At 34.8% G+C, this 26537-nt stretch overlaps 1 protein-coding gene across 2 annotated transcripts in view; it reads right to left on the bottom strand.

The window, feature by feature from the left end:
* The window catches only part of LOC138697556 (acidic phospholipase A2 PA4-like), a 176941-nt gene that overhangs the window by 29255 nt on the left and 121149 nt on the right, over nt 1-26537 (bottom strand). For both annotated transcript variants that reach the window (XM_069822905.1, XM_069822896.1), the window contains exon 4: nt 20103-20262. In XM_069822905.1, coding sequence (XP_069679006.1) covers nt 20103-20262 — 160 coding nt within the window. The remainder of the gene's footprint in view (nt 1-20102; nt 20263-26537) is intronic.

The following is a 26537-nucleotide window of genomic DNA, read 5'->3' as shown; positions in this document are numbered from 1 at the left end:
TCTCAAGTTTTCACACTTCATCCTCCATACTTTTAATGTCTATTAATGTCTAAAGCTGAAGAAGAGTATCGGTAATAGGCTAGATCGCATCGTACGTAGAGCTCTGTGTTTACAAAATGCTTGTGCGCACGCGCGATTAGTTACAGTAGTGACTGCTTGTACAGTCCGCTCCGTATGAATGAACTCATAATAGAATTTACATTTACAGAATTACTTATGTTTCAAATTAATTAACTCGGAACAAATATTGAATTTACAAAAAATAGCATTATCATTTTAGTCGAACACAATTTCCCCATGTTCTGAATTCAGTAGTCCTCTTTATTATCTGTGTGTAGGTCGGCCTGGGTAGCGCAGTTGATATAGCATTGGCCTTCTGTGCTCGAGGTTGCTGTCGGCTGGGGGACACACGACAACTAGCTAATGTTTGTAAACAAAACGCACGAACCAAGGATACCTATCCTGATACAGCTACTTTATCCGAACCTTACTGATAACTTAAGTGTAAATGGAGCAAAAGTTATGAAAACGAAAGCTCTGTTTCCCTCTGTAATTTCATGGCTTGTATATTGAAATAAAACTACATACAAGGTTGCAAAGGAGAATTGATACCAATATCTCTCTCTTATAATCGACTGTAATGATTTATTTTCTGCTATTTGTACATTTTATACACATTAAATCCATTCATTCCTTAATTCATTTTTATATGTTCTTATAGACCTATATCTATCTCTCTATTTATTGTATGCTCGATTGTACAGTTCATGTTTTCCAGAGTGCCGACAGAGATCTCAGCGCTAAATGTTTCGCTTCATTAGCATTGGGTTTGGAGTTGTGTACAAGAGACAAAAGAAAACAAAAAACACGCCAGAGTGAATTTCGAATCTTGCTGTCAGCATTTCAACAGCAAACTAGTTATAATATAATATATCAATAGGCCTATATTGTATTGATCCTTCATCTAGCTCTTAGTTCATGAGGCGTACTTCAAAATGCAGACGCTTTTGAAATCACTAACATTTTCTTAGAATTGCGATTTTTGTAAAAATATAAGATTTAACACCAGGATACTTATTTTCAGTACTTTGATTCCGGTTTTTTTTGCACAGTGCTTATTTCGAAATGTTCCAAATGAATGCTCTTCGCGGTATTCATAGACACAATACTGTATTCTTTTAATTTATTTCTCCCAGTAATAGTTTTATCTCTGTAGATGCAAGTGGGTAGGCCTGCTATTAATTCTGTCATGAATGAACAATGCCCACAGAAGATTTAGAGTTCTAAGCGTCCTAAAATTTGGTCATATCATTAGCCTTTATTCCGAGAGCTCATTTGAAAATTTGAACAAAATGATGTTCATTGTTTTCGACATAAATAAGCTCAAATTTTATTAATAAAATGTTATTCTTGTTTTCATATAAGTGTTAATTTTTAAAAAGTTCAGTGGATTTCAAAAGTTTTCTCACTATTTGATAAGTTTTGTATACATATTTGATTATTGGCTCTATTTTTTCACTTCTTTGTAATTGCCTAGTCGGCTTCCGTAGCGTAGTCGGTATAGCGCTGGCCTTCTATGGTCGAGGTTGCTGCTTCGATCCGGCCCAGGTCGATGGCATTTAAATGTGTTTAAATGTGACAGGCTCATGTCAGTAGATTTACTGGCATGTAAAAGAACTCCTGCCGGACAAAAATTCCGGCACACCGGCATCGCTGATATAACCTATGCAGTTGTGAGCATCGTTAAATAAACCATAATTTAAAATTCATAATTGGTTAGTTATGTACGCCTGCTTATGTGTTTTGGACAACTCACTTCTTGTTTGTTTATGTATTTATTATAAATCTTTAGTTATTTAATTTTTGTCTTTGTTTATAAATTTTATGCTCATTGTCGCTCGTGTAATTCTGGAAAATCATAAATACAGTAATTACGTTCAGACAAAAGTTGAAAAGTGTATATAATACTGGTAAATGTACTCGAATCTTGAAGTTTATCAAAGCGAAAGAAAAAATAATGGATGCAGTCCAAATGAGATTCCTACGACCTGTACTAGGGGTAATAAGGGAACAAGGAAGTACCCAGTCCTTGGATAGAAAGAAAAGTTACGAAGAAAAGGTAGACTACTCACAAAAGAGACTACTGATCTTAAAGATCCTCACTCAATCAGTGTTTTCACTTCCTTTACCTTGAAGCCACTCTTAAACTTCATGATAAAAATTATTTTTCGTTTAAATCTCTTATCCCGTGTGACAAGAAAGTCACGTGCCAAATGATGGAAATATTTTTGGAAGTAGACATAAAAACTATTTTCTTTGGAACAAATCTCTTAGTAATCACACTAACCATAAAATACCATAAAGCACAACATTATTACATTCCATTGCCCTTAGGTAAACATGACTAGATTTGAATGTAAATATTATGTTTTCGGTACAACTGCACAGCACACTACAGAAAATGTTCAAAGTGTGTTCCATTTACTTGGAGACAGTATCTCACTCCATTCTGACATTCCTCTGTCACTCTTAAATGTCTTGCTTTGGAATGTGTTTGATAACAAGGGTGGTTCTTTGTCTCAATTCGTCTATATACGCCCGTCTGAAAACATACTGTTTCACATATCTCCATAGAAAAAAATCTAAAAGTGTGAGATCTGGTGACCATGAAGGTCATGGTTGAAGTTCACCTCGTCCAATCCAGTGCATGTCGAACATGTGATTTAATTGATCACAAACTGTCGTAACATAATGTGCTGTGGCCCCATCTAGTTTAAACCATATTCTATTTGATTTTTCAGTGGTATAACATATAGGAGATCCATTAGAATCCTGTCCAACAAGTAACCAAATGTGTACTGATTCACATTTCTATAAAAAGAATATGGTCGCACAATTATTATGTCGTCTATTATTCCATACTACATTATTACTTTTTAAGCAGCAGAGTTATTGGATTCACACTCCACCTTAAGTTTTATTTCGGCCAATGGCATGCATTTTGTGCATGAGCTTACCTGTCTAGAAAGAATTAGACATTCATCACTGAATAAAACATGCTTAAAGAAAGAGTGATCAATATGCAAACACCGCGTAATACAGTTTCAGTACGCTCGCCTCTTTCTTGAATCATTTTTTGCGTTATATGTTCATCACATGGAACAATTTGAAGGAATGGAAACGTACTTAGTAATGTTTACATGCAACTCTAAAGGTGCGACTATTGCGATGATCGTTCAACGATAATCGTTGAGCACTGTTTCTTTGTATTTTTCGTTCAACGATAATCGTTGAGCACTATTTCTTTGTATTTTTCGTTCAACGATAATCGTTGAGCACTATTTCTTTGTATTTTTCGTTCAACGATAATCGTTGAGCACTATTTCTTTGTATTTTCTATGGAGCTGTTTTCCTCCGAGCGACTGCCGCGACTCTAGAAAATACAAAGAAATAGTGCTCAACGATTTTCGTTGCACGATCATCGTTGAACGATCATCGCAATAGTCGCACCGAGGAAAACATACCTTTAGGGTGCTATTCATAGACATTTCGCAGCACGCGCTACGAGCGTTCCGGTTATCCAATGGTTACCAGTACAGAATTCAAATCATATCCTATCGCTAACACTGGTTTATGAATACAAAAAACGCTGATCATCCATCGGAAGCCCGCGCTAAAAATGTCTATGAATACGGCCCTAGATTTGTTCCAAAGAAGATAATTTGTTATGTCCATATTATTTGTCATTTGAAAGTAATATTGTTTCCCCCATTTGGTAATTGACTTTTGTGTCAAACTGTATTTGATTCAAGTTCGTTCATTAAATTGTAATAAAAAGTGTTAATGTTTAATCGTAATTGTTTGGAGTACCGAAGAATGCGATTATTGATTAGTCGTATCATTATTGTTGTTATCTTTAATTATAGGTAGGCCCTATATTTTTAATTGAAAGAAGCTATTATTACAAGTATTAGTTCAGTGATAAATGAGTATGATAATTAGTATTTAACCGAGAGCATAGCAAAGTTTATGAAAACTTTCCTTTCTTTTCATTTTCCTTCTTTTCCTTTCTCCTTTTCTTTGCTTAGTCCTTTCCTTTTCTTTCATTTCCTTTGCTTTAATTTTCATTTCCTTTCTATTTCTTTGCATTTTCCTTTCCCTTCCTTTTTATTTCCTTTTCCTTATTCCTTTGCTTTAATTCAGTGTCGTTTCGTTTCATTTTCTTTTTCCTTTGCTTTCGTTTACTTTCATTTTCTTTCCTATTTCCTTCCCTTTTACCTTTTCCTTCCTTTTTACCTGTCCTTTTCCCTTTCCTTTTTCCTTTCCTTTCCTTTCCTTTCCTTCCTTTTCATTTTTCTTTATTTTTCCTTTCACTTCCTTTTTCCTTTCCTTTTCCATTTCATTTTTCCTTTCCTTTCATTTCGTTTCCTTTTCTTTAATTTCGTTTCGTTTCCTTTCCTTTCTCCTTTCTTTTATTTTCATTTTCCTTTCCTTTCCTTTCCTTTCCTTTCCTTTCCTTTCCTTTCCTTTCCTTTCCTTTCCTTTCCTTTCCTTTCCTTTCCTTTCCTTACCTTTTCCCTTTCATTTTACTTATCTTTTTTTCCTTTTCTCTTCTTTTTCCTTTGCATTTCTTTTCTTTCATTTTCCCTTCCATTTGTTTTCTTTCCTTTTCCCTTCCATTTGTTTTCTTTCCTTTTTTTTCTTTCCATTTCTTTTCTTTCCTTTTTCCTTCCGTTTGTTTTCTTTGCTTTTTCCTTTCCGTTTATTTTCTTTCCTTTTCCATTTCTATTTGTTTTCTTTCTTTTTTCCTTTGTCTTTGTTTTCTTTCCTTTTTCCTTTCCGTTTGTTTTATTTCCATTTTCCTTTCCATTTCTTTTCTTTCCTTTTTCCTTTCCATTTGTGTTCTTTCCTTTTTCCTTTCCATTTGTTTTCTTTCCTTTTCCTTCAATTAGTTTACTATCCTTTTTCCTTCAATTTGTTTTCTTTCCTTTTTCCTTTCCATTTGTTTTCTTTCTTTTTTCCTTTCCGTTTGTTTTCTTTCCTTTTTCCTTTCATTTTGATTTCTTTCCTTTTCCCTTTCCATTTGTTTTCTTTCCTTTTTCCTTTCCATTTGTTTTCTTTCCTATTTCTTTCCATTTGTTTTCTTTCCTTTTTCCTTTCCATTTGTTTTCTTTCCTTTTTCCTTTCCGTTTGTTTTCTTTCCTTTTTCCTTTCCCTTTGTTTTCTTTCCTTTTTCCTTTCCGTTTGTTTTCTTTCTTTTTTCCTTTCCGTTTGTTTTCTTTCCTTTTTCCTTTCATTTTGATTTCTTTCCTTTTCCCTTTCCATTTGTTTTCTTTCCTTTTTCCTTTCCATTTGTTTTCTTTCCTTTTTCTTTCCATTTGTTTTCTTTCCTTTTTCCTTTCCGTTTGTTTTCTTTCCTTTTTCCTTTCCGTTTGTTTTCTTTCCTTTTTCCTTTCCGTTTGTTTTCTTTCCTTTTCCCTTTCCGTTTGTTTTCTTTCCTTTTTCCTTTCCCTTCGTTTTCTTTCCTTTTTCCTTTCCCTTCGTTTTCTTTCCTTTTTCCTTTCCGTTTGTTTTCTTTCCTTTTCCCTTTCCGTTTGTTTCCTTTCCTTTTTCCTTTCCGTTTGTTTCCTTTCCTTTTTCCTTTCCGTTTGTTTTCTTTCCTTTTTGCTTTCCGTTTATTTTCTTTCCTTTTTCCTTTCCGTTTGTTTTCTTTTCTTTTTCCTTTCCGTTTGTTTTCTTTCTTTTTTCCTTTCCTTTTGTTTTCTTTCCTTTTTCCTTTCCGTTTGCTTTCTTTCTTTTTTCCTTTTTTCGTTTGTTTTCTTTCCTTTTTCCTTTCTATTTGTTTTCTTCCCATTTGTTTTATTCCCTTTTTCCTTTCCATTTGTTTTCTTTCCTTTTTCCTTTCCGTTTGTTTTCTTTTCTTTTTCCTTTCCGTTTGTTTTCTTTCTTTTTTCCTTTCCTTTTGTTTTCTTTCCTTTTTCCTTTCCGTTTGCTTTCTTTCTTTTTTCCTTTTTTCGTTTGTTTTCATTCCTTTTTCCTTTCCATTTGTTTTCTTCCCATTTGTTTTCTTCCCTTTTTCCTTTCTATTTGTTTTCTTTTCTTTTTCCTTTCCGTTTGTTTTCTTTCTTTTTTCCTTTTTTCGTTTGTTTTCTTTCTTTTTTCCTCTTTTCGTTTGTTTTCTTTCCTTTTTCCTTTCATTTGTTTTCTTTCCTTTCTACTTTCCATTTGTTTTCTTTCCTTTTTCTTTTCCGTGTGTTTTCTTTCTTTTTTCCTTTCCCTTTGTTTTCTTTCCTTTTTCCTTTCCATTTGTTTTCTTTCCTTTTTCCTTTCCATTTGTTTTCTTTCCTTTTTACTTTCCATTTGTTTTCTTTCCTTTTTACTTTCCATTTGTTTTCTTTCCTTTTTCCTTTCAGTTTGTTTTCTTTCTTTTTTCCTTTCCATTTGTTTTCTTTCCTTTTTCCTTTCCATTTGTTTTCTTTCCTATTTACTTTCCATTTGTTTTCTTTCCTTTTTACTTTCCATTTGTTTTCTTTCCTTTTTACTTTCCATTTGCTTTCTTTTTCCTTTCCGTTTGTTTTCTTTCCTTTTTCCTTTCCGTTTGTTTTCTTTCTTTTTTCCTTTCCGTTTGCTTTCTTTCCTTTTTCCTTTCCATTTGTTTTCTTTCCTTTTTCCTTTCCATTTGTTTTATTTCCTTTTTCCTTTTCATTTGTTTTCTTTCCTTTTTCCTTTCCCTTTGTTTTCTTTCCTTTTTCCTTTCCATTTGTTTTCTTTCCTTTTTCCTTTCCAATTGTTTTCTTTCCTTTTTACTTTCCATTTGTTTTCTTTCCTTTTTACTTTCCATTTGTTTTCTTTCCTTTTTCCTTTCCATTTGCTTTCTTTTTCCTTTCCGTTTGTTTTCTTTCCTTTTTCCTTTCCGTTTGTTTTCTTTCTTTTCTCCTTTTCGTTTGCTTTCTTTCCTTTTTCCTTTCCATTTGTTTTCTTTCCTTTTTCCTTTCCATTTGTTTTCTTTCCTTTTTACTTTCCATTTGTTTTCTTTCTTTTTTCCTTTCCGTTTGTTTTCTTTTCTTTTTTCCTTCCATTTGTTTTCTTTCCTTTTTCATTTCCATTTGTTTTCTTTCCTTTTTCCTTTTCATTTGTTTTCTTTCCTTTTTCCTTTTCATTCGTTTTCTTTCCTTTTTCCTTTCCATTTGTTTTCTTTCCTTTTCCTTCCATTTGTTTTCTTTCCTATTTTCTTTCCTTTTTCCTTCCATTTGTTTTCTTTTTTTTTCCTATCCGTTTGTTTTCTTTCCTTTTTCCTTTCCATTTGTTTTCTTTCCTTTTTCCTTCAATTTGTTTTCTTTCCTTTTTCCTTTCCTTTTCCCTTTCCTTTCTTTTCCTTTTTCTTTCTTTTTCTTTTTCTTTCCTCTCGTTGTCCATTTTATTGAAGGTGACATAACAGTCTGAGTCGCTTATTCGTTACTTGCCTCAAATTCGATATAACGAACTTTATGTAACTTCCCATTAAGAAGAAAAATGCTAGTTGTAGAGAACTGCTTAAGCAGAATGATGGGACATAAATAAATAAATAATATTTCACTAGAATTTATGTAAGTAATTGCTTTAGCCTACAATGTTACGAGTAAAATATTCAAGTTTAGATGCAGTGTCACGCAAAAGGAAAAACTCATCCAGTTTATATGGATGAAACTTTTCTTATTTTGAATCCTTCACAATCTTTAATATCGTAAAAAATATTAAGAAGAGGTTGAGTATTATATGTTCACTTTTTGTCAGGCGAAGAAGCCATTCTTTATTGTCATCCTTATTATAGGCAGTAGTGGAATTTATTTTGAGAAGAGACAAATATTCTGTAACTATCTAGTATACTATCTTTGTACCATCCTTGGTAAATTCTAACGCAGCACGGTTTCATGTGTACTGATAGTTTAGTAAAATGTGTTTACACATAACATACATATATGCACGTCTTGCTTACTTGTGGGAATTTGCTGCACTAGTCAGTCTTGCCATGACCGCAGCACATTTCAGTCACCGAATCTAAACCCACAGAGCGGAAGTGAAATAATCACTTAAATTGAAGGGAACGGTAGAGCACATTGAAACGAATAAAAAAACGTAAATTACATTTTGTGATTAAATGCAAGGTTAATTAGAAAATTAAGTTGCAAGTTTTAGAGTCTGACAACAATACCGCTAACCCCTGCGTACGATTACGACAGCCTGACATTATTCCTCTCCGAATATCGATCGTTCTGTATAAAACCTTTGAGCTGCACGGGAACTACATCTTGTTTCATCGTAAATTAATAGCATATGAATGAATGAATGAATGAGGGAAATTGGGAGGATAAACATTAAAAGGTACGCGAAAATGCGTCCTTGCAAAGGAGTTCGGGACTGATAAAAGCTGAATATGTGAGCTCCAAGCCTGTTGTCCACTTGTCTCACTCCGAGTTTCGCTGCTCCATTGAAGGGGCTCTGGAAAATTTCGAAGGGGAAAATGCCGAAAGTGGTCATAATCTAATAGCTAGGGAGGGAGGGAGGACAGAGAAGCATGACTGCAGGATCGGAAGAAGAAACGCCGAAAGTTGAAAGTCAGCACATCGATAGCATATCGAGATATTCCGTGTTCCGATACACAACCACAATGAATATAAAATATGAAGGCTACCAAGACGCTAACACACATTGTACTTGTTGTCCTCATAATATTTATGCAAGAGGGAAAAGAACTCTGGCCTATCAGGCAATACGGTAAACTTCTCCCTCATTGCTTCCCTGACTGCAACGTTGCAACATCTTCGCATTGTAGACTAAATTCAAATGTGTGGTTTTTAAATCATATTTACGTGAAAACCGTCCATTCTATTGAAATATACCAAAGAGATAAATAATTAAGTTTTCTATCAACATGGATAAAAATCACGATCCTACTCGCACTAGTTATCGAATAAGAGGATGTTAAATATTTGGCAAAAAAAAATTTTTTTTTTTTTCTGAGAAAACTACGAACTTTCCACCAATAAGATGTTACATTTTCTTGTTATGCTGGGTGTTCTGAAAAAAAAAATGTCAATATTTAGACAGGAAGTAGTATGCATCAAAAGAAGAAATATAAGTCCTACAAATATGAGTCCTAAAATTATGATCTTCTGAAAAATGAGCAAATGTTTACAATCATAGAGTTCGTAATAGTACTATTGTACATAAACTGATTACACACTGCAGTAATTATTACTGTACCAGTCGGGCAAGTTAGTTTCGTATCTGTAGAATCGGAGCATGTTTTGTTTCTTGTCAAAGAGCTCAAGTAGAAGATATGCTGCTCTTAGAGTGATAGTAAGTATAATATATTCATTTAGAATCCATGTTTGTAGGACTTTCATTTCTTGCTTTGATGCATACTATCTCCTCTCTAAATATTGGAACTTTTTTTCAGAACATCCTATACACGACATGAGGAATTCGTTCTGAAAATTTCCGTGATTATTCAACTTCCACTTTGTATACAACAGCCTCAGTTCATGGATGACATTTTGGTTTCTTTCAACAGATTACCTCTAGCAATCCTACGAGATGTTGCAATATGTATATGTCTAATCGATGATCTTACACCCTAATGATCATATGATTAAAGAATTCGGTCGTCTACTCGTGATTGTCTTACGGCGCTGTAATACATGTATTTACATTAAGTTGAAGTCGTAATGAAGGAATCGGCGTAGACTCTGAATATGTATGTTTGTTTACTTGATGATGACACAAGAGTATTATTCTTTTTATTATATGGTTGTGATTTCATACTTGAAAGACTCATGTCTCGACCTCAGAAAACAGACTTCAAACCTTCTCCATTCTTATTATATGATTCCATTCACCACTAATATGTAACTTTTGTCCATTCTAATACTACCTGTTCAATAGGAAGTTTTGTTAGATAATAGAGTAAAAATTGAGGGTACCTTTTATTCGTTGATAGCTAAATTTATTATTATTATTATTATTATTATTATTATTATTATTATTATTATTATTATTATTATTATTATTAAATGTTCTTAAAATTTTAATGTACTGTTTTATTAGCCTAATCTACCAGCTACTGTATCGAGTTTGAACTGTATGAGTATCGTACAAAACGAGTTTCTTTCTGTGATTGAAATAAATTTACCGTTTTAGTGAAAGATACTTCATAACTAGGGGCCGTGCTTTGTCCCAGGAGACCACAAGGTTAAAAATTACTGGAGTTTATACTGTTGGGGATGATGTGCTTGCATCTAGTAAGCGAAGTACTTCTGTCTGCTCACGCGACTTCCGTTTGGTCAAGTTACACTAATATTTACAATTTATATTATTTACACTATGTACACTAGAATAGACTAGTTTTACTGCTTTTTGCCTCTAGAATATGAGCTTTCTTCAAATATAAATTTTGGAGAATATTTGTTTTTAATAAATCAATTTCCCTTTATTATGAGATCATTCCTTCGATCTAAATTGTCTTATTTAACACTAAATTGTAATTGTTTAACTCTTGAAATTGCATGTAATTAAACACATCTACATTTTTCTATTATTATTATTATTATTATTATTATTATTATTATTATTATTATTATTATTATTATTACAGTGTTTGCTGTGTTGCTGTTATTTATATTTCCTATGCATTTTTATACTGGTTGAGTGGAAGAGAAGGCTGTATGGTCTTAACTCTGCTAGTAAAAATAAATGAATTAAATAAATGAACAAATAGCTTAATTCAAATTGTGGGAAAGATCATCGTAGTATCAGTCTTAATCACTATAATGCATTGTAAACAGCTTCGAAGTCTAGTTTTGACTCATGAATAGAATGTCAACTGAAAATAAAAAAATATGCAAGTGTTCCCTGATAGTAACTTAGCTGTGGTACGCGTCAAATATGACGTTACGTCAATATAGTCTATGAATAGCTAATCTTATCTCCGCACGCCCTGAGCCAGAATACGGTCTCTATTTATAACAGATTTTGTACTGTTGATACCAATATCATTCTCAGAGATAACATAGTGATGATGATGTTGATGATATTTTCACTTTTTTGAAGTCTTGCACATCTTTAATCCTCTAAGATAGCTCCTGATATTCCTTTCCTTTTCTTCGTCATTTATTCTAGTTTTCATTAATAGAAATGGTACTTATCTTGTAGCCTACATAATTTATACAGAGTTTCTATTTAGTAGGTTCGGAATCAAGATCACTGGTTTATTATTTTTATTTTGTAAGAGTTCGGTAAGAGGTTCTTCAAAATATCACTGGTCCCCAACCTCCTACATGTAACGATGCCTACACACTTGATAGTGGAAAGAGCGCAAATTTAAATAACAAGTAAATTGAGGCATGTAAATGAGAATAATTGACTTCGTTGTAAAGTGTAAAACAAAATGGAAACTGAATGTCTGCTTGTTCGCGACAGATTTGCTGAGCTGAAGTCAGAACAGGAGATTCTCCTAAATTCTGAAGAGATCATGAGAAATAGAGAATCAAGAAGTGGAAAGAAAGAATTAGAGTAGGCTACAAGAGAAGGAAGATGGGTAAAGGTGAGTAGGGAGAGTATAAAGAGAAGGAAAAAGGGGCGGCGGAAGAGTACGAAGTAGGATGAAGATTAGAAGAAAAAGATGAGAAAGTGATGAACGATTGAGCATTGAAAGTTTAATGATATACTACCCTTTTCTGCATTTAGTCTAATTTGAATCTCTCTCTACAAATCTATGGACACTCAATACGTGGACGTGTCTAATGACATTTTCATACGAATAGCGTGACTGTCCGAAGGCTTCCGTGACTGTCACATAAGTGGCTCTGTTGGTTGTAAATCCATATCATTACATTACAGTGAGTCTCTAGTGCGTATGACGTGAGGTCTGTATACCTACAGTCAATACTTGCATTAATTTGCTCAGCGTGGAGTGTTTGACGTGTATTCAAGCAGTTGACACTATTGACCTACAGAACTGAAGCAGATGGTAACATCACGTACGACTCTCTGACTGCATATACAATCATGTTGGATCTGTGCTACTTATTATTGTATATCATATTTGGGAAAGTTTATTTCACCCGAAGGTCTATTAGGGTTGTAAATAAAGACGTTGCAATTCTTATGTAAGCTTATACTAACTAGTGTCGTGCAATGTTCGAACATGAGAGGGGTTATCAAGAACTAAAAACGTCGCCCTACTCCATAGGCATCCCAACAGTACGTAAAATGAAGTATGTTAAACTAAACAGTCTCTCTTGAAAACCGGTCAGAAGCCTTATGTACCGCTGAAGTTTGCCGAGTCTCTTATAGTGGTAATCATAGACGATTGAAGAAGTGTACTTCACAAAGTGTCACTTTACGCCAGCAAAGTGTAGAGTTACAATTTGGTTGGTAACAGAAGTCCCACAATCCCTTTCAAAACAAGTGAACAAACAATAACAAATTAATGACGTATAACCTACAAATTACAATGCTTGTGATTTGAATTGGGAGCCTAATTGATCGCGCGAGAAAGAAAATATATATTTAAAGTTGTTTTATTTCAGTTTCTAGTTTTTGTTGACGATAGTTTAGATTATTTCAGTCAGTTCAGATATATAACATTTTATTAAATAGTTAGTGATACTGCTGGTGAAATTAGGTTAGGTTTTTGTACAGTACATAGCTGATCCATTAATTTATATAGTTAGATTAGGTTCTGTACATATCTTTTTCATTGATTTATGTCGCTAAGTTTAATTTTGTATGTATCCGTTCCACTGATTTATATAGTTCGGTTAGATTTTGTACATATCTTCTATTAGTTTATATACACTCAGGGACAAAAAAAACCGGACACTTCTATATTTGTTTGTATTTTGTTGCCAATAATTTCAAAATGAAACAAAACCCATTTAAACAAAATAATGTTTCATTTAGCACCTTATACGACAACATTTGAAAAAAAAAAATCACTGATGAGAAAATTTACAAAAAATTACAAAGGGCGTATAACTATGGCATCGTTTGGTCTGTTTCTTTCATTTTATGGTGCCTTAAACATTAAAAACTCTTTTTAGTAACGGGTATTACTCCCTCTGGCTTGAATAACTGCATCCATACGTCTTGGCATGCTCTCAATTTGGTTAGCAATGTCTTCTTGAGGAATAAGTTCCCATTCTTCGCCAAGTGCTCACCTCAACTCTTGTAACGATTCTGGTCTCGGTCGTCTATTCTTAACACGCCGTCCCAGCATGTCCCACACGTGTTCAATTGGGTTCATGTCTGGACTCCTTGCTGGCCATGGAAGAACATGGATTCGCACTTCTTGGAGATAATCTCCGACCGCATGGGCAATATGCGGCCGTGCATTATCATGCATTAAAACAAAATTATCGCCTACAAATTGGCCAAATGGCACAACATGATCAGCCAAACATTCATTTATATACCTATCAGCTGTTAGTCTTCCATTTTCAACAAAAACCAACTCTGTACGAGCATCCGTACACACTCCTGCCCAAACCATCTCTCCACCACCTCCATGCGGCACATTTTCGGAAATGCAACACTGTGAAAATCGTTCTCCCCTCCTTCTCCAAACTCTTTCACGTCCATCAGGTGAGCACAGATTGAAACGGGACTCATCGGTGAACAGAACAAAGCTCCACTGTCCATTTCTCCAATCCCTGTGATCATTTGCAAAACGCAGTCGTTCAACTCGATGCATCCTGAGAAGTCTGGGACCAGTTGCAGGTCTACTTGATATCAGTCCACTTGCTTTCAACCTCCTTCTAACTGTTTTGGCCGAAATTGGGCGTCCATGCATGTTAACAAATTGCTGGGCTACACTAGTAGCTGGCAGGTTGCGCTCTCAACACCATATACCTGTCTTCATTTGGATTTGTAGCTCTTGGACGACCCGAACCTGGTCTTCTGGTATATTCTAGGGTCTCTCTATACCGTTTTATGGCATTATGGGTTGTGCTTCTAGCCATATTCATAACATTTGTAATGTAACGTACACTGCGTCCATCATCATAAAGGGCTACAGCTCGAGCCACATCTTCAGGTCGCATCTTGTTTTAAGACAAATGTTACAACCCCACTTAAACTCAGAAAATGTAAAAATAAAGAAATAACGAATGATAAAGATAATGAAGCACAAAATGGTTGAGACAAAATTCTTACAGCTGAAACTCCGAAAGCAAAATTGGAATATTTGGTTGTAATGACTTGTTTATAAAACAAAAAACAATCAACAATGTATACACGTCTCCATAACAACAGATGGCTACTATAATATTGTATGAGAAGATAATGTTTTGCAAAATACCAGCAAATATTAAAGTGTCCGGTATTTTTTATCCCTGAGTGTAGTTAGGTTAAGTTGGATTGAGTAGGTTAAGTTTTGTGTGTGTGTGTGTGTGTGTGTGTGTGTGTATCGTTAAGTTAGGTTTTATACGTATCTCCTTTATTGATATATCGTGTTATTTCCTTTATTTTCATTTTTGTCTTTTTCGTGAATAGTGAATAGAAGTAAAAAAGAATGAAATACACATATTACTACTGCTATTATTATTATTATTATTATTGTTATTATTATTATTAGTATTATTATTTTATTATTATTATTATTATTATTATTATTATTATTATTATTATTATTATTATTAGTATTACTACTACTATTATTACTATTTTCTCTCTCTCGTTTCCATTATTGCCTGCTCTTCAGGAATATTTTGAATGCCAAATGTTTCTACAAAGCATAACAAAATAGGCCTAATAGTATGAGCTCTCTTTTCATGGTGAGGTTATGACTGCACATGAACTAGAGACAGTAGATATATTGCTTACCGGCGTGAAAATATATATTACCGGTATCAAAACAGTAATGATTATATCAACATCAAGATAAATCTTATCTCAAAATACAGGTAGTCAACAAAAATCAAAATCATTTTAAACCCACTATAATTATAGAATCTGCTTAGAAGGCAGGCACTTGAGGTCTCTCAATGCTAATTTAAGATTGTTATGCGAAGTTATTTTAATATTATTTAAGTTAAAAAGTTCGTTTCAGTAATAAAAAATAGGTTATATAGGCATATCTACCTACATATCACTTCATCGAAGTGAGGTTATAAATATACGAATGTTACTACAGAAATATCTGAACTATATATATTAATGTATGGTACATATCTGTAGCATAGAATTTTAATGCAGTCAATAACTGTATTATTGGAGGCACTGGCAAACCTCTATTATTCGTTTTTGTCAATCAGTCATCGAAAATATAAGCAATCTCAATAAGTTTCTTTATCAGATTGGAACCGTTCTTTTACATTCTATATCATTATGAAATTCCACGGGATTGTCTTTAGGCCTATCTCTAATGTAGCGCTTTTGTACATTGTCCACATTGTGCCATCTCTTCCGCACGTTCTAATAATCGACAACTTCCAAGACGTCGGCCATTTTTCTACAAAGTGTCACTTTCGGCTCAAAGTGTGGTCGGAACTACACTTTCATCCAAAGTGTTCCTTTGGACCAAAATGTCGACTGTGCTACGGAAAAGTGATACTTTGCGTCTTCCAAAGGACACTTTAATCGAAAGTGTCGACTATGAATACCAGCCTTAGAACTGAAGCTCTCTTTGCGTTTGTTCAATTTTTCCCTTCTTTACAAATCGTCGTTGTTTCTTCTATAACTCCTATGTGACATATTTATCGATTTTCAGTTTTTTGTTCTATTAACTTGAATAGTGTTACAGCAAATAATAAAATCTCCTATATGTAATTGTATTTCTTTGTTTCGAAAATGTAAGAATTCACAGTCTCCTATGTACGGCTGGCATAGGATGAATAAAAGTGTTTTTTCTTCGTACTGCAAAATTTTATATTTTGCACATAGGAGTTATTCCAGGAACAACGACGATATGTTTGGTGCCTTTCTCCTTAGTTCCGCCTCTCTCTGCACGTTTACGTTTGAGCTGCGTAAGGATGTTAGGCACATGTCTTGCAAAGTATGCACAGTAATGAAATGAATATAGGTAATTTTCCTTATTATTAATATTACTAAACATTCACAAAAATATACTCGTACGTATAAAGAAATGAAACAAAATCCATTATAATAATAGACCTAGAACTGTAACTTAAATTTTTATGGTAATTTTCGCTTTTACAAAAATAATTGGCGATAACATGTATCATGAACGGTTATAAGGTCGAAAATAGCATTCTGACATTTTTGTTTGTATGACCGTATGTTTGTTAATTTTTCACGCTACAATAGCAGAATCAATTTCTACCAAAATCGGTAGGCTATATAAAATAAGTTAGGTCCCACTTAGATTTTAGGCTATATGACATTCAAAATACTTTATCGAAAAGGGGGTTATAAGGAGGACTGAAGTAAATAAATCGAAATATTTCGCCTATTATTGATTTTTAGGATAAGATTACATAAAAAACGTTACTTTAAAAATGTATCCGACAAGTCTTACTCTGAGAAAAAAAGTTTATAGGACCGTATTTAACGAAATATAAGTTGTATTATCTATTAAATTGAGAAAAATTCGTTCCGGCACCGGGAATCGAACCCGGGACCTCTCAGCTCTCCGCGCTGAGCGCTATCTCTAACTGAGCTGTGCCGGCCGACTCTTCTCATTCATATCATCAATAGCCTACTATCTCCATTTTTAAGACATACAAGTCGCTTATGCAGAAGCGCATATTTAAATGGCTTTTTGGCCATTTTCGAAAACAGTTGATGAATGCCGTTAACGTTTGACATATACGTTTATATTCATATATGAGGTCTCGCCGTTCTCAGTGAATATATGTAGCCATACTGTAGATATATCTATTAAATTGAGAAAAATTCACGTTGAATTGAATTTATTGGAGGAGTGCAGTACTACCCAGCATAATACCCAGCACTGCGACCTGACTGGGACTCGAACAGGGCTGCTTGTGTGACAGGCCGAAGGTCTGACCACTCAACCACCGCAGGGGTCTTATGTATACACTTTGTAATCAACTAAACTAAACGTGTGTGAGTAAACTAATTGTTAAAGAAATCTGTACTAATAAAGACAAGAAAAGAGGTGCTTCCGCCTAAGAATAAATGATCACTGTCACATTTGAGAAGGTTGTATGCAAACAGCGGATTTTCGGTCCCGATACTGAATATTAGGTGTACAAACCGATTATTTAGTCCTGACAGCTCGGCGACTCGAAAGAGGGGAAGTAATAGGAGTAGTAGAAAGAGTTCCGGAGTAGAGATAACGGCGAGCGGTCGGTAAAAGAATGGCGTACAGCTTAACTGTAGTGGAAACATACAGGTCTACCTCACGCATGATATTCGATAGCTCTGAAGGCAAGCGACTGACTAACCCAAACCCCCTTGGCGTAACTAAATGGACTCGCCTGACCCAGGCGCACATTGCCAGCGACTGTCAGGATTAAATAATCGTACTGTACTTCAGTTGCAGGGAGGTCATTGAATTCATTGCTACACTCTCTCCGTACGCCAATAATTTATGATGTATTGTCAGTGTGTAGGGACCGAAAATCCGCTGTCTGATGAGAGGAGATAAATTATTCTCAAATTAAGTTACACTTATAAGAAGAAAGCCATTTTAAAATCTCTTCGTTTTCTTGTTTATTACTTTGATTTTATTATAGACGATATTTCTATTATGCCTACATAAATCTGTCTACAGTCTCATTTTATAATTCCAAGTTTAATTAGGCAGCCGTATTTTTACTATTTTTTATATTTTCACCCTATCTAGAACAGTGACGTTCAGTGTCAGGCCAGCTTTTTAGATGAGGACAAAACTGGCCTAAGAGTTTAAGCATTGTTATTAAATGATACTATGTTTTTGTAGAAAAGAAAACTTAATAATTTTAATACTATAGTTGTTCTTATTTTAATTTTTAAGAGTTCCAACTGTTAACTTTGAACATTAGGATGAAAATATATTTTCGTGTTCTCAGAAGTAGTTAATAATTTTGCAGCTTACATTTCTGAGCCTCTCGTTCCTTGAAATCTCAAAGTTTGTATTTTAAAAATATTTTTATTTACTTATTTGTTTTTTATAGATATATATTTATTTATCTATTTGTTTGTTTCTTTAGTATATTTACTTATTTATATATTTATTTATTCATAAGTATATTTATTTACTTAGTCACTCTCTCATTCATTCATTTATTTAGTACTCAGATAGTGGGAAAAAGCCATTTGTCTGCTTGCTTCCCAATAGAGTGCACTAAGCGAGTTCATACTGGCACTAATGTTAAGAACACTCCACTTGATCACGTGATTTTAAACGTATCAGTTCGGCTATCGGTAATCCACTTTTAGCGTTTGTGTTTTGTAGCAGTTTTCTTTCAGTGCGGTAGAAATAATGTATTTCCACTGTTTTACAACACTTATAGCTTTTTTATACTTTTAATTTTATATGTATGATACCGCACATTTCATCACTGTTATAACGGCGATAGTTCAAAATAAGTCACTGACTTAGTTCGTTTGTATTCATAATTATATTTTTTATATTATTTAAACGTAAAACATTCGACGCGATATCAATACTTTTACCCATGATATTCAAAATTTCATGTTTGACCTATAATCTATAACTTTCAAAAGTCTCTGTAGTGTATATTCGTTGCCTCTTAACAATTAACTTCTCGTTTGCTGGTAGAAATGCTGATTTGAGATATAAATTCACGTGATTATTTGTTTTTCTTGTTTTATTATATTGAATTGCATATTTTCACTAACCAATGTGCAAGGTGCGCCAAAGAAACGGGAGATTTTAATTATCTTCTTGATAGTAGGCCTACATGGGTTATATAGTAGGCCTAGATTCATAGTCATTGTTTAGCTTGATTAATGCAATTTATTAAACGTGGAGCATTGGACTGGTGAGCAACGAATTTGCTGTAAAATCTAATTATCTAAATGGTCAATGCGCAGAAGCTGTTCGTAGAGAGTTTTTCCACCACTTTCAACTCCGTCGTTATCCTGTGTCCTCTTCACATGCGAGTAACCCAGGATTCGCACCCTACATTCACAGAAGGTAACCATTTGGGGTTCTGTTTCTTCCACAGGAATTATTGGGATATATTTTTTGAAGATGCCAATGGTCGTGCGCAGCTGTTAATGCAGCTCATGTGACAGTGATAAAAAAAAAAACAAGTGGTCATTTGAGAAGAAGAAATTTTCATGTCAACAGGTGAACTTGGTTTCAGCAAGACGTTGCAACAGCACATACTGCAGCCAACTCTACGACAGAAATGCGAAATTTGTTTGGGAATAATGTCACATCGAGGAATGGAAACATTCCGTGGCCTTCACGATCCCCCGATTTAAGCGCATATTATTTATAGGGTATCTAAAAAGTAAGTCCCGCGTCGTGGTCTAAGGCACCCTGCCTAGGACTTGCGTTACGGAATGCGCGCTGGTTCGAGTCCTCATGAAGGAATAAATTTTCTCATGAAATTTCGGCCAGTGTATGGGACCGGTGCCCATCCAGCATCGTGATGCACTTGGGAAGCTAAGATAGGCAGCGAAATCCGTTTGCGAAAGCCATCTATAACAGCTGGGGGGATCATCGTGCTAACGAGACGATACCTCCATTCTGGTTGGATGATCGTCCACCTCTGCTTCGGCATGTGGACGTGAGGCCAGCAGCCGGCTGGTCGGTCTGGGCCTTTCACGGGCTGTAGCGCAATGGATTATATTATTATTATAATTATTATTATTATTATTATTATTATTATTATTATTATTATTATTATTATTATTATCTAAAAAGTAAGGTATATTGAAACAAACTGCGAAACATTGACATCTAAGATTCCATTTTACTATTTAAAAACCTCTCGTTTCTTTGATCCATCCTGTATCTGCTTTTGGAATACCGTATCAATATTAATATCCACAAGTACACATTATCATTAAATGAGAATACTCAAAACACTAGTATTATTGACGTTATCTTCATATCGCGTGGTCATTAATACTGGTATAGAAGAGTCTATAGAAGTTTCAATCGGGGATTGTTGGATAGTTACATTGTGAAAGGTGTATGATTGCAGATTCCGTATAGGCACTGCCCGGGTGCCAACTGGTCCGGACAGCGGTCATGATCCCTGCAGCATTTGTCCTCTTCGGTATATCTTCCCAGATCGTCGTAGTCCTCAGCTATGTCGCCTGGACCGCACCACTTCGTATCTGGAAATTGAAAGAAATTCAAAATTCCGAAATAGGAGCAGAAAGTAAATCACTGTATAAAAGCAAATATATCCCTTTGTGGATAAAATCGGCACTGAGTTGCATTAGGGATATCAGTTCTACCGCTGCAGCTTTAATCCCAAAGAAATTATTCCTGTTAAGTACACATTTATGTTAGCTGTTCAGTGAACCCCAGGACCATGGTGCGACCGGAAGAATTATATCATCAATAGTGAAAATCTGTGACCCCATCGGGAACAGAGCTCGCGGCTTTCCGGCTTGCAGAAAACGCTTTAATCATGACGCTAACGCGGACCTCAACTTACTGTATATATGTTACTGAAATTAACATTGCAGAACGTTGAATGTTAAGGTTGGTTCACAATAAACCGGGAACGGAAACAACGAGAATGAGAACGGAAATAATATTAAAACAAACGTATTTAAATGTGAGCATTCATAATAGTTAATTGTGAATACTCGCATTTAAATACATTTATTTTAACAATACTTCCGTTCTCGTTTCCATTTCCGGTTTATTGTGAACCACTCTTTACTAATAAACTGAAAGTGATCTAAACGTAAATGTTCTCGGAAACTAGTTAAGGAAATTGGAATCTGGAAAAGCGATTTGGAACACATAATAAGTTCTTGAGTTTGAAGTGTAGATTACAGAATATGTAGTTTTAAGCCTGTACTGCCAATTAATTACATTATTTTACAAATTTGTCTTCACTAATCTTCCTTGATCACACCTTCAGAGATTTGAAACACATAATAAGTTCCTGAGTTTGAAGTGTAGACTACAGAATATATGGTTTTAAGCGTGTATTGCCACTTAATTACATTATTTTACAAATTTGTCTTCACTGATCTTCCTTGATCACTCCTTCTAATACACCAGTGGCTGTAGATGTGCCATTCACATCACGAAGTAAACCTAGATCCTAAATATGGGTTTCCATGCTCCTAAAATATCTTCTGTCATCCAATTAAAATTCTGTTGTGAATTTTATTACTTTTCATGTTGCTATTGTGTCGATTGATTTACTACGTTTAAAACACACTTTTGACGTGGAACTGTGTATTTCCATTCTCTAGGTATGCTAGGGGAACTTGGTAATTGACTTTCATGTAAAAATGGAACTCTATCACTTGTTCTCCTGGCATTCCCGTCGTTGTCCTTATATTCCCTTTGTTCTCTTTATATTCCCCTCGTTCTCCGTGTATTCAGCTTATACCCTTTTTCTCCACCTTATTCTTCTTGTCTTTGCTTTGTTCCTTTATGTTTTTCTTGTTCTCCTTATATTTAAATACTTTCCTTATTTTCCCTTGTCCGTTTTGTCTTCCAATTTCATTGTTCTTCTTGTATTCCCTAATTCTCCGTTATTCTCTCGCTCTCCTTGTATTTTTATTATTCTACTTGTATTCCTATTGTTCTCCTATTACCTTTGTTCTCCTTACCTTCCTCTTATTCTCCTTTCTTTCTCCTTGTTCCTCTTGTCTTCCCATTGTTCTCCTTGTATTTCCAGTGTTCTTTTTGTTTTCCCCTTGTTCTCCTTGTCTTCTTTGCTTGTCTCTTGCTCTGCTTACCTTTTCCTTGTTCTTCCTGTATTCTCATTGTTCTCCTTGACTTCTTTACCATGTTTTTCACATTCTCTTTGTGCTCATTGTAGTTCCTTTTTTTTCTTCTTACCTTCCCTTTTTCTCTCTGTTTTCCTTTTTTTTCTTGTCTTCCCCTTTTCTCCCAGTCTTTTCTTTTTCTCCCTGTCTCCCCCTTTTCGCCTTCTTGTCTTCTCTTTTTCTCTTTGTCTTCCCCTTTTCTCCTTGTCTTCCCTTGGTCGCCTTGTCTTCCCCTTGTTCTCCTCGTCTTTCTCACGTTCTCTTTGTCTTCCCCTTTTCTCCTCGTCTTCCCTTGGTCGCCTTGTCTTCCCCATGTTCTCCTCGTCTTTCTCACGTTCTCCTTGTCTTCCTCTTGTTCTTCTTACCTTGCCCTTGTTTTCCTTGTCTTCCTTGTCTTCCTCTTGCTTTCCTTGTATTCCCCCTTTTTCTTTTTTCGTCCCTTTCCTTGCCTTCTTCTCTTCCCTTTATTTTCTTAGCCTTCTCCTTATTTTCCTTGCCTTCCTCTTGTTCTCCTTGCTGTCCTCTTGTTTTCCTTGTCTTGCCCTTGTTATCCTTGCTATCCCTTGATCTCTTTGTCTTCCATTAATTCTTCTTGCATTCCTCCTTGTATACTTGCCGTCTCTTTGTTTCTTTGGCTTCCCTTTCTCCTTGTTTTTCTCTTACATAAATGTACAATTCGATGCTTTAAAGGTCTTCCAATCAGAACTACGAGGGACTTTCCTTCCTTGTCAATATGACGTCCTATTTTATTACACTGTAGTTCAAGGACAGGAAGTGTGTTGGTGTCATATCGCGGGAGTGTGACAGTGAGTCAGTGTAATATAGGTAGAATGTAGCGCAAAATGTAGACTTATGGTAAATCTCAGAAGTTATATAAAAAATCCACCTTCCGTTTCTTTTATCGATCAGATCATGACAAATAAATGGATCATAAGATTGATGTTGAAGTATTACATACCTTTCTTGTATTGATTGTAGAAAATTTTGTCCGTTCTTTATTTCAGAAGATAACTTTAGAATTATGATGTATTAAATTAATATCATACCTATATGCCATATTTGATAATACCTTGTGAGAACTAATCAGAAGTCGTCTATGACATAGACTTAATTGTAAACATTTTTAATTTTTCCTTTAGTCTCTTGTTATTACAAACCATTTCTTACTTTATAATTTCAGCCAGTCAGTCGTTTTCGTTTCCTTTAAAGTGTTATTATTTGAAACTCGACTGATGTATTAGCAAAATACTACAATATATGAACTTTCTATTGAAATAATTTTGAAACCATGACTTAAGGACTTTTATCTGCAAACTGTAACATTTCTTTTATGCTCACTATATTGAACTTTTTCAAAATTTATATTTAATATTAACAATACTTAATTTGCGTTAAAATTTATTTAATGTACATTTAGGAAAGTATATTAAAGAAGGCCAAAGAGATTCAGTACTTCTCTAACCATATCTCTATTCATTGCTTTTAGCTGTAGCATGAAGAGAACTTATTACATTCCGAGGAAGACTTTTCCTATTCCCTTGCGCATAATAGTAATACACGTTACAAGAGCTGTATGTTGACGTTTTCATGGTCGAGGAAAAGATTGGAAAAGCGAAACGTAGTCGAGCTTTTTTAATTTCCGAGAACATGAAAACAAACATACCGCTCATGTATCGTACATTATTTTGTGCGAAGATCGTTTATTACATACCTGAAAGACGAATTTCTAATTAGTTGCAATGAAATCTCCATGTTGGTTTCTGTTTAATGACGGCAACTTCGGAACACCAAAATATCTTTCTTCAACATTGTTGCTATAAAATGTTTTCTGTGTTTACTGTACTCCAGCAGGCCGTGATATACGTCTGTCTCTTTTTTTCCCCAGTCTACAAATGCGAACTTAAAACAAACGGTAAGGTTATGTAATGATTTATTTTTCATTTTAATATTTTAACAATATTATTTATATAACATATTGCAGTAATAACATCGGCATCTGGAATCTTGTTGATTTTTTCACGGCTTCCTTAATGTTACTTGTATCAGGAATGCAATATGTTTCGTGGAGTAGTAGACTTTACTTAATTTTTGAAAATATTTAAAAACAATAATTAACATTGCAATTTAGGTGAAATTTCAGTGGTAAGATTCCAATTTATAATTATTACTATGTTACACGTGTCTAAAATAATATGTTAAAAGCCTAAAGCAGTAAAATGAATGTCGCGCTTAAGCGGTAAGAAGAGGGAAATTGTTATGTGTGTTACGTTGGGAATACTGACTGTGGTATTTCAAACTTACCGCGTATTGATTCTGTGCGGAAAACAAGCAAATACGCACGATCTCGCACAAATGTATATTGTAATATTTACAATTATTAGAGATAGGAAGGCATATTTATTTTTTTGCTCCCGTGTAAGAGTGTTGAAACTGAATGTCTGATGTCGGCTGTTCATTTTTATTTAGGCAGTCCAAATATCAGCCCAGACGTGTGGGAGGTATTCAATGGTTTTGCAGGCGAAATCAGCGGTGTGTATTACCGACGATGTGAATGCCTTCGTATGATAATTTTATGTTAAACATCTGAAGTCAATATGTTAATTATTTATCGTCGGCTTAGAGCAGTGGTCGTCAGCACTCGCTGAAATGAGTAAAGGGTAAGCGGGGCAACGTGTTGAGTCCCTTCGTGCAGCAGGAAGAGGTAGAGAGCATGCCCGCCAGCAGTCACGATCAGCGTATTCCGAATCTCACCGGTCCGGTGGCATCAATACGTCACGTTGCAACGAAAATAAGGAACAAAACTGCTGGAAGAATCGATGCTGTCATGGCGACTGTGTAAATGGTTATCTGTGCTACGCTAGCAAAATTTTGCGGAATTTCCGTACTGCCATCTCGTTCAAATAAAAGAGATCATAAACAACTTATTTCTTGAACCGGTAGTAATAACTGGTCCGTTGACATGTTCGCTCATAAGCCATTAACATATTGTTTTTACGTTGTGCTCATTACAAACAATACAGCAGAACTAAAGCAGAACACACCGCCATGACACAACAGTGCACGATGCCATTCGTCTGCTAATTCCCGCCCTATACAAGAACCAATCAGATTCACAGATGGCGGCTGATGGAGCCTGCCACCACCTCTGCAAGTTGATGGCACCGGTTACGACACCGGTGGAGCATCAATGACGTCATCGGTGGAATTCGGAACACCGTGATGCCATCAGATTGCTCACCGGTGATATTCGGAATACGCTCGATTGCAGCATAGTGCAGTGTCTTCTCCGCGGGTAAGAGGCGCTAGCCCAAGGATGCAGTGTGCTGATGACGTAAGGTTTTTAAGATATACTATGATTTCACTTTTCGATAAGCGCTCTCCCAGGAAACATCTGGCGCGGGTTGAGGGTTGTAAACCAAAACGAAAGCTAATGCATTTTATGAGTTTATGGCCTATTTCCGATTTCTTATGGTTCTTGGCATGTTCTTTTGTACTTCTAATAAATAAACAGATGTAGGTTCCTTCTATTAAGTAAATTTCATAACAGTTCAAAGTGAAGTCTACACAGTGAACAAACAAGAGTGTGATTTTGAGTATTTAGAAGAAAAGTTTACCATTTTGAGACAAGACAAATTAAAAGGGGGCATTTTTATCGGTCCACAAAGTTATGGCTGATTCTTTGTTTGGGAAAAATTTTCCGTTACAGAAAAAATGGCATGGCGCGCTTTCAAAGATATTTGCTCAAATATCCTTGGAAATTCTAGGGCAGACAACTACATAGAATTTGTTGTGGAAACCATGTCAAGTGCATATGAGAAAATGGGGTGTAATATGTCTCTGTCAAAATACACTTTTTACATTCTCATTTGGATTTCTTTCCTCCTAACTTTGGAGCGATAAGAGACGAGCATGGGGAAAGATTTCATCGAGAAATATCTGAAATGGAAAGGCGATATAAAAGAAGATCATCATTCAGCATTCTTGTACAAGACAGTCCCGGGTCTATTTATAAACAGAAGCCACCCAGAAAAGTCTTTTAAATGTAAGTTCAAATACCGAGATTTTTCTCATTATACGCATAAACTATTTTTATTGTTGTTATGTTTTAAATTGTGTAACATCATTTTTGTATCCAGTACACATTTGTCAAGTATTATGAGGCATTTTTAATCCCTAGTGTGTTGTAATTTTACCAGTAGTAGTGAAAAATAAAAAAAAAAGTTTTTTTTTTTTAGAAAAAATTTAATTCATTTTCCCCGGAAAATTGTACGTGATAATGCAATTTCGATTTTAAATTCAGATTTAGGGCACACATATTACTAATATTCACCTGTTTTTATTTCGGAGCAAGACAAAAAGTAAAAATTTGTTGTTCAGTGATATTAAAACTAAAATACAAGGGCTGCGAATCAGAGAATTTCAACGACGAAAAGGGTCCACCCTAATCGTGTTGTGCGTGATGCCTAAAACAATTTATGAACTGTTTGAGTCGGAGCCAACTGTACAATATCACAAGTGTTTATTTTCTTGTTTTATATTTTAGTTCTAAGTATCAGTAAACAGATATATCGAAATTTGTAATAAATTTAATTCCTGTTCATTCGTATTCCATTACAGCTTCGTACTTCGCAGCGTTTTATTGTTGAGGCCAT

This window comes from Periplaneta americana, chromosome 1 (genome assembly GCF_040183065.1).
Source record: "Periplaneta americana isolate PAMFEO1 chromosome 1, P.americana_PAMFEO1_priV1, whole genome shotgun sequence".
Taxonomy (NCBI): Eukaryota; Metazoa; Arthropoda; class Insecta; order Blattodea; family Blattidae; genus Periplaneta; species Periplaneta americana.
This window is presented reverse-complemented; position numbering and strand designations above follow the sequence as displayed.